This window comes from Ostrea edulis, chromosome 5 (genome assembly GCF_947568905.1).
Source record: "Ostrea edulis chromosome 5, xbOstEdul1.1, whole genome shotgun sequence".
Classification (NCBI taxonomy): domain Eukaryota; kingdom Metazoa; phylum Mollusca; class Bivalvia; order Ostreida; family Ostreidae; genus Ostrea; species Ostrea edulis.
The window spans coordinates 35,058,593-35,074,025 of NC_079168.1; the positions used below are offsets into that span (position 1 = coordinate 35,058,593).

Sequence of the window (15,433 nt, forward strand, 5' to 3'; positions counted from 1 at the left end):
CTGAATACAGAATTTAATTGATACTTCACACCCGTTATTACAGGATATTGTGTTGACACTGGTGTCCGCTAACAATGGGAGCATAGGCACCAACAGGAATTTTATTCTCTCCATACAAGCTAATGATAATCCACACGGAACCGTGCAGTTCTCTGCCAGTCGGTACAATGTTACAGAAGAACCCACTAATAGTGTGCAGTATCTCACACTGTCTAGAAGGTAAGCACAGGAAAAGAAGTCTTATTTCATCAGACACTGAAAACATTGAAAAAGTAGCTGTGTATTTTGTATTGTTCTTTGGTAGTTGAATACTGTAAATTTCTAATTATACATGAGGAATTTATTTTCGCATAATTTCCCATGAAGCATCATTCTCGAAATAATTTTTTTTAGCTCACCTGAGCTGAAAGCTCAAGTGAGCTTTTACGATCCCGTTGTCCATCGTCTGTCCATCCGTCCGGCTGGCTGTCCGTCTGTCTTTTAACTTTTTACATGGTTGAACCACTGGGCCAATTATTACCAAACTTGGCCAAAAGCATCCTTGGGTGAAGGGCTTTCAAGTTTGTACAAACGAAGGCCCATGCCTCTTTCAAAGGGGGAGATAATCACAAAAATGCAAACAAAGGGTGGAGTCATTTAAAAATCTTTTCAAGAACCACTAAGCCAGAAAAGCTGATATTTACATGAAAGCTTCCTGACATAGTGCAGAATCAAGTTTGTTAAAATCATGTCCCCTGAGGGTAGGATGGGGCCACAATGGGGAATCAAATTTTTACATAGCAATATATAGGGAAAATCTTTAAAAATCTTCTTCTCAAGAACCACAAAGCCAGGAAAGCAGAAATTTACATGAAAGCTTCCTGACATAGTGCAGAATCAAGTTTATTAAAATTATGGCCCCTGGGGGTAAGTTGAGGCGACTGTAGGGGATCAAAGTTTTACATACAAATGTATAGGAAAAATCTTTAAAAATCTTCTCAAGAACCACTGAGCCAGAAAAGCTGAGATTAAAATGAAAGCTTAGTCAGATTCAAGTTTGTTAAACTCATGACCCCTGGGGCTAGGATGGGACCACAATAGGGGATCAAAGTTTTACATAACTAATAAAGAGAAAAAGAAAATATTTAAAAATGTTCTGCTTAAGAACCATTGGGTCAAAGAAGTTTACATTTGCATGAAAGCTTCCTGACATAGTGCAGATTCAAGTTTGTAAAAATCATGGTCCCCGGGGGTAAGATGGGGCCAAAGTAGGGGGGCAAAATTTTACATATAAATATATAGGGAAAATCATTAAAAATCTTTTTCTGAAAAATCACTGGGCAAGAAAAGTTTGTTTACATGAAAGTCTCCTGACATAGTGCAGATTCAATTTTGTAAAAATCATGGTCCCCGGGAGTAGGTTGGGGCCACAATAGGGATCAAAGTTTTACATGCGAATATATAGGAAATATCTTTAGATATGAGCCAAGGTAACTCAGGTGAGCGATGTGGCCCGTGGGCCTCTTGTTTGCTTTTATTTTCATATTGGCTAAAATACATATAAAAACTCTTGATCAACAGAGCACTCACAAATCTGTGTTCTCACGATTTTACGTGTACGAATCATTTTGCCGATATAAAGTACTCGCGTAAAATAAGAAATCTACAGTATGTAGTTGATTACAAGATATTCCTTTAATTTGAATTTATGATGATTCATAATATTATATAGGATACCACAGGTTAATACAGTGTTTACTAGAATCATGCTTTACATTTCAGTGGAGGTGCGTATGGACAGTTAAGAGTGTATTACAGTACTGTCCAGCTTTTTCTAGATTCCAACACTGACCCTTTGACCTTTTTTGATCCACCAATCAATGGCACCAGAGGAATGACTGGTCAGATTTTCAGTGCTGGGTCCAGTCCCAACTCTCTAAAGGTAAACAACATATTTATTAGTTTCTAAACATGTTGTATATTAGATGAAGTGGAAATAGAATTAACTTCAAATCACATGTTCGGTGTATACAATACATGTACATTTAACAAAGATAATAATTGGTACCAGAATTCAAAATACTGTGATACTTTTGTATCCAGGGCATGTTTTCCTACCAGATTGTGAAAGCCAAGATTGAACTGTAATTCGTTGAACAGCAAGACTGACTTAAACTTAACTCTTTTCATAAAAATAAGCAATGAAAAAAAATGTCTTGGTATAGAACTAGTCTCGGGACAACTAATTATCTGCATGAATATGGATTTACTGACCATGACAAAGCTAATGTGCAGTGCTTATTTATTACACAAGAAATTATTTATTTCAAATTAAGTGAAATTTTCAAAATAACTGATTTCAGTATAAGTAGAGTAGGCTACATTGTGATAAATTACACTGTAAATTTCAGGCCTGTGCAGACAACTGCCTGAGGACCTCCTCCTGTGTGGCGTTTGAGTTTTCCTCCATTGATAACATTTCCCTGTGTATGTGGTTTACTACCCGAACAAGTCAGGCCATTTCTCCGCAAAGCAACTTCCAGTACTACACCAAAAATGTTGTCAAGGTATGACAGAGGAAATCGTTTTATAGAAATTACATTATGATAAAAGTGCATCAAAAATACGTGTATGTCATATCATGAAAAGAATAGCCTTAAAGATGGATTGATATATGTATATTACTGTATTCTGGGTTATTTTTGCCCTGTGTGTTGTTTGTTGTTATTTTATCCATTTATACTTGCTAATGATTTTGCCCCGTTTTGAATTTGGCCAAACACAGTTGTGCTAGAAGAGAGATGACAAATTGTTTTGATTTTGCCCAGTCTTAAATTCATCCACTGACAATAAGGGCAAAAGGGGCAAAAATAAAATAGGGGCAACTATTTCCCTCTTCTGCATAAACAAAATGACTGGTTTGCTGTAGTGAATACGGTATTCCAGAGGTGGTTTATCATGTGGAAATAAAATTTGGTTTATAGTAAAAGAAATTTTTTCATTCCAATCTATGAAGAAATCTGAATGCTCGCAATGCTAATTTTCAGTGACTTCTTTCAGGTGGAGAAACTACAGAGGGGGGCAGCAACTGCTGGACAAGATTTCAGTGTGGTAACCAATGGATATGTCATGGTCAGTGATGGGGCCGCCTCTGGACAACTACCGGTCAGCATTTTAGCTGACAACATTCCTGAACTGGATGAAGTGTTCCTGGTTAGGCTAATTCAGATAGAGGTGGCTAGCGCTGATGCTTCGGTGAAGTACCCCCCACAGCTGGGACAGGCCAATCAGGCAGCAGTTAACATATTAAAGAATGACAATGCCTATGGGAAGTTCCGATTGGTCAGTGAGAGTCCCCAGGCCTCAGGTGGTGGAACTGCAGTGGGGGTAGAGGAGAAACCAAAGCTGGCTGTGGACCTGGTGGTGGAGAGACTAGGTAACTTTTTGGTTTATTGTATTCTGTGTAGGAAAAATGTGAGAATTTTAAGTGAATGATAATCTTCACCAAAGGATGTCCTCCTCATTGCTTGAGCTAAAAATCTCCACAGTTTATACAAGTTGACTTTACTCACTAAAGCTTGGGATCTTCAAATGCAAGTATCAGATGTAGAAGTGTTATTACAATCTTGAAAAGTATATGTTCACAAACCTGTGTCTTCCATAAATTCAAGAAAGTTTGTATATATGCAATATGATAAAAACCAAAGTGTGGTGATCATCAAAATCTAAAAATCAAAACTGCTAAAAATAGAATAGGTATGAGGAACTCCATTTTGAAATGACTGTCATGTGCACAATAAGTAGAATCAATAAATATTTTGACTAACACATCATAGTACAGTGTGATGTCATGATCTTCAATAATTTCCTGAAATTCTACAAATCTATTCACAATGTGCTAGTGTTTTGATAATACAGCCTTGAAAATGATTTGTCCACGTCATATTATCACCACTATTTTCACATACAGTGGAGCCTCGTTAATCCGGACACTTTGGTTCCCAGCAAAATCGTCCGGATAAATGAAGCGTCCGGATAATTGAATCGCATATTTTCTAGCTTTGCATAAGTAACCAATATGTGCCTACTTTATTGATGCATAGTGAATTAAATACATTCTATCATTGGATTTAACCATTTGCATTAGTAAATAAATTATGATAATGTTAACATTTACATGTATTTCAAAGCACTAAAATTGTAAGTGTTCAGTGTATTTGCCTATGCTTACATTGTACATACATATGATCCCTACAAATAAATATACAAAACTGTGTACCGTATGCACTAAAACAAATAATGAAGCACTTTATGTAACTATAAGTAAATAAATCATTAGTAACTAACATAATCATTTACACTTCAAACATTTCATCACACTTTTACTTCTTAAAGAGGCCGGTAATTTCCATCTGTCACGATTCACGGGTTCGGCGGTCTGTTAAAACAATCTTCATCGTCCAAAGTTGATATAAGAATTTTGTGATTATCATGTCAGTTGACAACATTCTTTAACCAAAATTCAATCTGCCAGAGTTTATATTTCTTATTCTATAATTATCCAAGACAATATCGGGAGAACAAAATCATTTAAGCTCGTAATATCAAGACCTACTACTGCTTTGATCTAGTCACGTGCACCTATTATTTTCATGATGCGATAATAACGGAACAAAACTCGGGTGAAACTAACATTACAGGTACATACAGAATTTAATTGTCATTTTCCTTAAAATGGTAATTTTCTCACTTCTACCCAGAGTTTAAAAATTCGAAAGCAATAAAGCTCTACAACATCATAACAAGAATCAATCGTACACAGGTACATTCTACATGCGTGACATTCTAAACATTAAAAACTTACTACATATACATGTGCATGAACATACATTTATATTTCACGCCAATCAACAGTATAAAATCCAGAATCTAGAAGTATAATCTACACTCTTTAGATTTGAATAAGCCGATATCAATTTACGAATCAGTACAACTGATATGTGTAGCAGTTAAAAAAATATCATTACGGCATGATGTTTAATTTATTAATACTATTAGGGTATTGATCAAGACTATAAAATAATATGCTACAGATTTATTTAAAAAATTCAACACTACACGCAATAAAGATCTTATGTGCGAAAATTGGCAATACAATGTCTCAATCGGCACGTGCTATCTAACTTATCATCACACACCACCTAATTGGAGGGAGGTGTTGACAGGATACAGGTAATCGCTTCAATTAGACAGTTTGGCTTGTTTTCTTTATAATTTACGCCTTGCTAAAATTGTTCGACACAGACCTTCCCTAAACAAAATTACCGTCCGGATTAACGGTACAATTTTCAATGCATTATAACGTTTTGTAGTAAAAAGTGACCGTCCGGATCCGGAACGTGAATTTCCGGATTAATGATGCAAAATAATGTATAAAAATTCTGTTCCCTAGAAAAATCGTCCGGAAGTTGAAGCGTCCGGATTAATGGCGTCCGGATTACCGAGGCTCCACTGTATATCATTATTAGTGGCAATTTATATACTACTCTTCAAAGCTCTAATGGTTAACTCATGCAAACCATATTAAATACAGGTATTTAAAATTCCATTGACAAAATCCTCAATTTTTAGCTCACATGAGCTGAAAGTGAACTTTTCTGATCACATTTTGTCCGGCGTCAGTCCTTCCGTCTGTAAATTTTTAACATTTTCGACTTCTCAAGAACCACAGGGCTAATTTCAGCTAAACTTGCCAAAAAGCATGCTTGTGTAAAGAGGATTCAAGTTTGTTCAAATGAAGTGCCACACCTTTTTTGAAGTGAAGATAATTAAGAATTTAGTAAATATTTTGTGGCATCATTTAACAATCTCCTTCTCAAGAACCACTGAGCCAATTTTAACATGGCACAAATCATCCTTAGGGTAAAGGGGATTCAAAATTGTTCAAATGAAAGGCTGTGCTCTTTCTAAAGGGGAGATAATCAAGAAAATGCAAAAATAGGGTTGGGTTATTTAAAAATCTTCTTCTCAAGAACAACTGGATCAGAAAAGGTGAATCTTGCTTGAAAGCTAATACCTGACATAGTGCAAATTCCAGTTTATTCAAATCTTGATCCCTGGGGGTAGGGTGGGGCCACAATAGGAGGGTCAAAGTTGTACATAGGGATATATAGGATAAATCTCAAAAAATCTTTTTCTCAAGAACAACAGGGTCATGTTTACCCATATTAATATGCAAGCATCCCTAGGTAGTGCAGATTCAAATTTGTTCAAAGTGTGGTCCCAGGAATAATGTGAGACTACAATAGGGGATTAAAGTTTTACATGGGAGGAAAAATCTTCAAAAATCTTCTTCCCAATAACAGCAGGGCCATAATTAGTCATATAAATATGCAAGCATTCCAAGGTAGTGTAGATTGGAGTTTGTTCAATCCATGACCTGGGGTTAGGATGGGACCACAACAGGGGATCAAAGTTTTATATTTGAATATATAGGGAAACATCTTTAAAAATCTTCTCCCCAAGAACAACAGGTCAATGATTTAGTCATATTGATATTGGTACCCCAGAAGTAGGATGGGGCTGTAATAGGAGATCAAAGTATGATATGGGAATATACAGGAAATTGAAATAATTTTTTTTTAAGATTAGCAGGTTCACACCGAATATATCAAAATGCAAATGTTTCTAAGTAGTGTTGTTCAATCTATTTATGCCCCCATGATTAAAGATTAGGGGGGGGGGGGGCATGTGTCCTTGACCTTTAAGTTTGACCCAAATTTTAAAACATTTACCGAAACTCATATCTATTGAATGGTGAGTGATACATCTTTCATATTTCATGCATGCATTTCTTGTGACAAGACATTTCTTTTGGTACCAAAATGTTTGACCTTGTAACCTTGATCTTGGATTTTGACCTACTTTTAAGAAAAGTTAACCAAGGCAGTGTCTTCTGAACTGCTTTAAGATAGGGCTTTGATATCTCATACTCGGTAGAAGTGAACAGTTAATGCTAATTCAACATTCGCTAAACAACTATATTTGAACCAAATTGAATCACTTTCTAACATTTGTAAAGCTTTTGATTTTCAAGGGTGAAGAATGACAATAAATGAATTAGCTTCTTTGCTTAATCTTTTGTTTAAGTATTCATTTTGTATGATGTTACTTTCTGCAGGTGGTAACCTTGGAGAGGTCAGTGTGGAGTGGTTCGTCAATACCACTCTCAGTACAGCAGAGTACAAAAAGGATTTCCTGGCAGATGGCGCCACTTTGGACTTTATCCCAGGACAGACAAGGAGAGGTATGCCAACCTTTGTGTTAAATCAGGCCAGGATGATTATATCATGCTCTTCATCTCTAAATATTACATGCATAGTGTATTCAAATTTTCTTGGTATATGAAAAAACCTGTATGTTTGTAGGAATGATTATACATTGCACATATAATTTTTATCATGTGCTGACATATTTGTAGCCCTTAGATAGTTTGAAGATATTTCTAAATAATTAGAAATATCTTCAGTTGAATTAGAGATATCCCCAATTCAATTGAGAGATATTTGTAATTCAATTTGAGATATCTGTAATTGAATTGTTGAAATAAAGCGTTCTCTGATTCTAGAAAATTGTGTTCTAATTCAATTGGAGTATGTTCTAATTAATTAGAGCTGTCTGCTATTTGACGTGAGTTAATATGTGTAATACATTTAGAGATAGATGACACTCTGATTTGATTGAAGAGAGCAGTAATTCAGCTGGAAAGATCTTTAAATTGACCTACCTATTATGGTTTTAGATTAGTTAAAGATGCATGTTTAGCTCTAATTCTATTATTTGGAGAGCATAAATTCAGTAATATCGCAAAATCAATTAAGTGTCCCTTTCAGTAATTCTTTCAGTAATTCTTTCAGTAATTCTATTGATGATATCTAATGAAATTAGAGGTACCTTCAAATGATTTTAGAAAGCTGCTATTACTTGAATTTATGTTAGTTTTGCATTCCTTAAACCTTGCTGCTTTGTAATTAAATGGTTTGTTTCCTTTAAGTTATTGAGGATAGTTGGAGTTACCTTTCTTTTATTGTTAGATGAAACTTAAATTTCTTTGCAGTAATCGCAGTCACTGTACTGGATGACGATGTTCCTGAAGAAAATAAAACAATAGTAGTAAAGCTTCGCAATCCACAAGGTGGTGCTGAGGTAGAGGTCGGCACTGGGGTCACAGTGACTATAATGGAGAATGACAATGTGGCAGGAGTGTTGGGTTTTGACAGTTCCTCAGTCCTGGCAAAAGAAGGTACACCATACATGTGCTGATATCTTAGTATTTAGTATCTATACTGCACCTGAGTTCTTATTTATTAAAGTAAACTCTTTTTTTGACTTTAGAGCTTTACTCACATGAGTTTCAAAAAAATTCAAATTGTAATGCAAAGGACTATTATCTGCAGGTTTTGAAAAAAAAAAAATATGCTTTAAATCACAAAGATTCCACATAAATTTTCATGCTATTGAGGGTTTAAATAAGGTCCATATCATATATGATTCTTTGTGTTGCATGTCCCTGTTATTATAGAGATTTTATATCAAGAAAACTACTTTTTTGGGATATATTTACATTAAAATGTAAAATATTCTGAAGAGCTAAACTTTTGCTCGATTTGGAGATCAAATTCTGACTTCATGATAACCTACATTGAAATTGTAAGAGCAAACATTTTTAGGAAGGTATTTTTTGTATCTTTAAAGTATCTGTCATTTGTTACAGGAGAACAAGTGACAATCCAAGTACTGCGTACTAAGTCAGCCCAGGGCTCCGTGTCCGTAGACTGGGAGATTCAGGGCCTGAATGGGCTGCTACCCAAGGAGGGCTTCCTCAGAGACAAAGGAACACTGATGTTTTTTCCGGTAATTTAACATACATGTATTGATAGTGTATGAAAACAAATCTCTCTAAGGAATTCTTCATTCTCTTGGGATGAAACTGAAGCAAACTACATGTATTGATTTCCTGTCCATCGATCTGTTTGTCTGTCCATCAGATAATTTGTCCCACTTTGTTTTTTGCTCTTTTTTACTCACCTGATCTGAACGCTCTAGTTACATTTTCTGATAAAAGGTTGTCCATCTGTCCGTCATACTGTCTGTATATTGTCAGTTGTCTGGAAACTGTTGCATCCAACCTAAGACATAAAAATAGACAGTGATTGTTCCTTCCGAAGTCTTGTGTCATGGCAGGCATGGGCATGATAAAATACCCTCACTGTATGGCCTACCTTAAGCACCATGTTTAGATCTAGATGTGTGACGCTTCACCTACAATTGGGGATGTCTCGATAAGAGTGAAAGATTATTGAAGAGATGTAAAATGTATAAACAAAACGCTGTTACATATACTAGATGAACATTGATTTCATTTGGTAAGTTTACTTTGATTGGTATCCTATTACTGTGTCAGAAGATTTCAAAGTGGCTCACACAAACATTACATAGCTGTATGCTGTAAAGATGTTCCATTCCAATTTTTATGAAAAATAGCCATGAACGTATGAAGAAGAAGTTGGTTATATGTTAATTGAAATGTTAACACGTGATGGACAATGACAGACGACTACCAACTGCAGTAGGTCGCTTGAGTAAATGAGGTGACCTAAAATGAATAGATTATAATTATTATCCTTATGGAAATGAGTCTTACACACTTTCTGTTTTATATGATTATAGTCTTTTTTCTTTTGGAAAGGTAAAACAAAAATTAATTATTGCACTATATCGATTATGGTAGACCAGCTAATAGACTTTGAATATAATGACAGGCCCAAGGTTAGGGGCTTTATGATTCATATAGTTCTAGACCTCACACAATGAAAATTAGTACATAGTAATAATAATAAGAGTACTTTTACCAAAATTATGAAATTCATGACCCCAGGGTCAGGGGTTATGGTGCTAGGGTGGGATTTTTATGGCTGAAATGTGTTGTTTCTTTAACAATGTTCTTGACTCCTTGACATCAAATAGTGATAATGAAGAGGAAACCCTCTATAGATGTGACAGGCTCGGGGATCTGGTGCTAGAGCAGGGGTCACAACCTTAGATTCGGGGGCTCTAGACATAACAGAGTGAAATAGATAAAAAAAACATGATGATACATCTTATGTAATAAAATCATTCTCATTACTTCAGTGCATTGTGAGAAGATATTTCAAGTGTATGGTTATGAAAGTTGTGGAATTAAATACCCCTGGGACTATTTACTGAAGCTTTAGGGAGCAACTGTCATATTGTGAAATATACAGTACATGGATTTTTATAGATCTATGCTCTTTTACTTTTGGACACTGAGAAAAGTGAATCTGAAAAACGGAGGACAATAAATTGAGTTGTTCATTGAAGGGTTACTCAGGGTTACGCAGATGATCATTAAGTCCCATGAGCCTCTTGTATATTAATGTTTTCTTGTCTGTAACCTTTCTTATGGTGCTTTTGCTACTCTAGAGAGAAGTCTCAAAGATGATAACCTTGAATGTGAAGTCTGATGACAAACCAGAGAGAAACGAAGAGTACCAGATTCATTTAGTGAACATAACAACATATGGTAATAATCATACATTCCTCTTCCCTCTACATAACGACATATGGTAATAATGATAATTCCTCTTCCCTCTACATAATGACATATGGTAATCATACATTCCTCTTCCTTCTACAGCTAGTTCGTCATGTGTTGTGGTTTTACAATATAGAACATAAAGAAGATTGCACTGCTCTGCTTCTGATTCTACCCAGTAAATAATGCAGTTGGTGTGATTTGAAACAAGAGACTGCATTCTTCCACAATTCAGAATTGCAAATTTAAACGTTCCTCTTTCCTACTTTAGTTATCTTATTATAACCCTTTTTAATTTATTATGTAAATGATTCAGTATAAAATCTGCAAGCCTTCTCCTTGTATCTGTTTTTAAATTATAATCTATAATCAGTTGTACATGATATTCAAAACAAATTGAAACTTAATTAATGAAAAATTGTAATGATATGTGTGCTACATGATATGGCTGGATTATGAAATTACACAGGCGTTTTATTCTTTAGGAATTGGTGCTTCCGGTGCTGCAGTTGTTGACCCCCTTTTACAGACTGCCAGTATTACTATAAAGGGGAGTAATGACCCTCATGGGGTCATTCAGTTTTCCCAGAATTCCCTTCAAGTCAGAACAGAGGAAGCGAACCGTGTTGTAAAACTACAGATTGATAGAAAGTTTGGAGCTATAGGTTAGAAATGAATTCTTGTAGATATTTTTCTTTAACAAATGGAGACAGTAATTTTGTAACATGAGAATAGAACTGTTTGAATGTGACTCTTTTGCTGTAGGTTGTTATACATTAAATCCGCAAATAAACATAAAGACGTAGGACTTGCACTATATGTCAGTTACTCAGGGCTCAACACTAAATCGCATCCAACCAACAAGTAAAAGCTTGGTCTGATTTAGTTTATTTTGTTTCAAGGTAGTCTGACTGGTTGTGTCAAAATATCACATGTTTAACCATATAACCAAAGATGGAAGTTTTTAATTGAAATTTCCAAGTTCATGTTCACAGTATCTTTTTAATCTACAGTACTTATCGTGTTTCGCTTTCATTTTCGATATATTTTAATGATCTACCCAAATACGCCCCTTGGTGGCATATTGAAAGTGCATTTTCTCTACAACAACTTCTGTGCGGCCTATATTTTGGTTTAAAAATAAATTAACAAAACTATAAGAATAAGTTTAGATTTGATATTGGCTTCCTTTCCAATGGAATATAATGAAATTTATAGATAATAAACTGGTGTATTATCTTTATATCCAGTATCTACTGAATCCAGATGTTGATTTGTTTATACTGACAATGTCGCTATTGGACTTTGGTTTCTCGGGTGGAGGCAAAAATGGAGATAGGGATACCATCAAAGAAATAAAAAGGCAGAGCATGTTGTAATGCAGGATCGCAATGGAAACTAGCTTTGTTCTAATTTGTATCTTGTATGAATAAAGTCTATTATCCAAAAGGAAAAACAATATGTGCAACAATCAGAATGAATACAGCATACTAAGTCAATTTAATGTGATGGACCTGTTTTATTCTGAAAATCATCTCATATTTCATTCTCTGAAGATGCATGCATTCTCATCATTCTGATGACATTTGTTTTGTAATAATTAATCAATACAAAGTGTTATATTGGTTACTTAAAGAGAGAGAGAGAGAGAGAGAGAGAGAAAGAGAAGAAATAATAATTATAAATGAGGTCAGTTCTTGTAGAATTTTAAGCTACTGGTCTATTTATTTTTAAAGTTAGTGTAAAATGAGCCCTGGATACTCCTGGTTACTCCTGGTACATGAGAATAATTCACAAATTTTCACAAAATGTACAATTTCACGGATTTGTTAATGCTAAATTGCAGGCACTGTTCGTGTTTCTTATTCCATATCCTCCGGCTCTGTAACACCGCTGTCTGATGAGCTCCTGGGTGCCAAACCCACTGAAGACTTCACGGCGGTGCAGGGCTACATTGACATACCCGACAACAATGTGTCAGCAAGCATCAGTGTACAGATTGTGGACGATGGCCTGCCGGAGGTGGACGAGGCATTCATTGTGACTCTTAAGGGAGTAACATTAGTAAATACTACAGACGCCAGCAGTTTGCCGCCAAGGCTAGGTGCAGACTTCGTGTATTCTTGACCTAAATTTTTTCAGTGTGTCTCGTGTTTTTAGTATGTCTAGCTTGATGTTGATAGATCTGGTTTCGTATTCTTGAGCATATACTCTGATCACAGTGGATAATTAGTAAGTTTATGATTGAATCACTTTCAGATGTTGAGATTAGAGTAGAAAATCTAAGGACTTAAGTGGATTATTGTGTACAGGGTTATTTTTGCTGCATGCCATTTTTGCCTTTCTATACTTGCAGACAGTTACGATGCATTTAAATTCGCTCAGACACAGTTGTGTTAAAAAAAGACATAAGAGGAAGAAGTTTCTTGAATTTGCCCATCGATGATGAGGGCGAAAGAGGTGAAAATAAAATCGTGGTCAATATTTTCTTGTATGCAGTATATTTAATAGAAATATTTTTCATTCAGATAATAACAAGACGGTTTCACAGATCATCATCAATGCCAATGATGGAACAAAAGGAGTTGTTAAATTTGGCTCAGACTCCTACAAGTGAGTTCTGGATTTTTCTTGCTGACTTTAACCAATGATATTACTTTTCTTCCTCTGATCAAGAGCATAAGATTTACAACTTTAGTTTAGGCAAAACCATTATTTTATTATAGTTACCATGTAAAATTTCACATTCTCACACAAAGAGTGATCATGGTTAACCTCAGACCTCCTAAGGTTACGAGTGATAATCATGGTACAGTAAAACACACTTATAACAAATTCACGCTTATAATAAATTCACTTATAACGAATTCACGCTTGTTGTGAAGTGATATTTGTTCCTCCTTTTATTGGATATAACGCAGTGTGGTTATAATAAACTGTTTTTCACTAGCCCTCGAGGTTTGCTATAACCATGTTTTACTGTAGATGAGCGACTTTCCTGTACACACAGATAAATTAAACCACGCGCTCCCTCATTCTCCATCTTGCAGACACACTTATTGAAGTAAAAAATATACAGATCTAAATATAATGGTAATATAAACGAAATATATTGCACTCGTAAATTGATAACCAGTAAAAGTGCTTTTAATTAACATGTATAGTAAAACACACTTATTGCAAAATGTTTTCATTTCTGATAAACTTAATTCATTATATCCAATGACTTCATAATATGTTTTAAAACTAAAGGGAATGAAAATCACTTCACTGTAAGTGTGAATTCCTTGTAAGTGTCTTCCCTGTAACCATGGTTTACTGTATTGGATAATGATGTAAGATTTGATGCACTATTGTTGGGTTTCAGTGTGAACGTAGATGAAATTTCAAAGAACATTAGTCTGTCTGTCATTCGCACTCAAGGAACCTTTGGAAATGTGTCGGTGTTCTACTATGCAAAGAGCATCGTGGAGGGAACCACCCAGGGCTTGGACTACGCCATTACCCCACAGGTGAAGCCAGAACCATGCCTTTATCACAGTGCAGTAGCATATTTAGAAGCATGCATTGAGCAGTTTCTTGTTCTATATAACAATACCACATGTAATTTTGAAAAATCAGTTTAGTTCATGTACATGATTTTAGTCATTTAGTTAGATTTTTGCATGTGCACAACTTGCATCTTTATCATGAGCTTCAGATCTATAGAAGGCAATGTTAATGGGTAATTTTATCTGGGGGTTAATTACTGTTCAACAGCATGCCATATTTAAACCTTGCATGGCTTAAGGACTATATTTGCTACATTAATTATATCGGCCCCATAAAATGTGAACAATTTAAAAATGATTGAAATTTCCTGTAAACTCGCAGAATCAAAAAAAGAATAGAAGCCTTTCAACATTATGTCTGTATCAATGACATAGGCTTTAGAAATAGGCATCACATCACATACATTATACATTTTATCAGAGGTTGGTGTTTGAAAATGCCTGCGCTTTATTTTTGCCAACCAAATAAATATTAGATTATTTCAACAACACTGAAATGATGTCATTAGATCATCAGTACAAATGTCTGGAGAGCTATTGTCATGTTCCTGGTGTCTGTGGCAAAAGGGAAAAAATTAACCTTGACTTTATCTTTTGAATATATGTGATATGATATTTCACTTATATATTCCTCATGACAAGGCCTTTTATTTGGTACTGAGACTCTTGACCTTGGACTTTGACCTACTTTTTAAAACCTTTGACCATGACTCTATCTTTTGAACCAAGTGGATAGGGCTTTGATATTTCTCATAGATTCCTCATGACCAGGCCTTTCTTTTGGTACCAAAACTTTAAGCCTAGTAACCTTGACCTTGGACTTTGACCTACTTTTCTAAAACTTTAACCTTGGCTATATTTTTTAACCATGAGGGATAGGTAAGTAGAATCATGCTTCCTGGCGAGCTGAGTTGTCCTCTAACAATTCTTGTTTTCTATCCATCTTAATCAAGTTTTACTGATCTAAAATGAGGTGATATTCTTATGATTTAATAAATGATTTCAGGGGGCAAAAAAGTAGTCACTATCACACACAGTTTTTTCAGTTTGATAATTGTTTTTATTATCAGAACTTTGTTTGCAGTTTTGAATATAAGTTTTCTCCCATTCACATTTCATATTCATTCACATTTTTAGTTGGTGGTGGATTAGATTTTCAAGGTAAATACACATATTTATTTTATCTCAATTGAAACAGCCTTATTTCCCAAATACTTAAAACAAAACTCTGAAATAAGAAAACATTTATTCTAGAATAATAGAAGCACCATGCAAAATTTCATTTCAC

At 35.0% G+C, this 15,433-nt stretch overlaps 1 protein-coding gene across 1 annotated transcript in view; it reads left to right on the forward strand.

The window, feature by feature from the left end:
* The window catches only part of LOC125652025 (adhesion G-protein coupled receptor V1-like), a 152,909-nt gene that overhangs the window by 41,979 nt on the left and 95,497 nt on the right, over positions 1 to 15,433 (forward strand). Inside the window, exons 38-49 of the mRNA XM_056165905.1 lie at positions 44 to 219; positions 1,762 to 1,921; positions 2,391 to 2,546; positions 3,040 to 3,415; positions 7,160 to 7,285; positions 8,096 to 8,281; positions 8,753 to 8,892; positions 10,483 to 10,582; positions 11,080 to 11,259; positions 12,441 to 12,698; positions 13,123 to 13,207; positions 13,962 to 14,106. Of these exons, the coding sequence (XP_056021880.1) occupies positions 44 to 219; positions 1,762 to 1,921; positions 2,391 to 2,546; positions 3,040 to 3,415; positions 7,160 to 7,285; positions 8,096 to 8,281; positions 8,753 to 8,892; positions 10,483 to 10,582; positions 11,080 to 11,259; positions 12,441 to 12,698; positions 13,123 to 13,207; positions 13,962 to 14,106 (2,088 nt within the window). The remainder of the gene's footprint in view (positions 1 to 43; positions 220 to 1,761; positions 1,922 to 2,390; positions 2,547 to 3,039; positions 3,416 to 7,159; positions 7,286 to 8,095; positions 8,282 to 8,752; positions 8,893 to 10,482; positions 10,583 to 11,079; positions 11,260 to 12,440; positions 12,699 to 13,122; positions 13,208 to 13,961; positions 14,107 to 15,433) is intronic.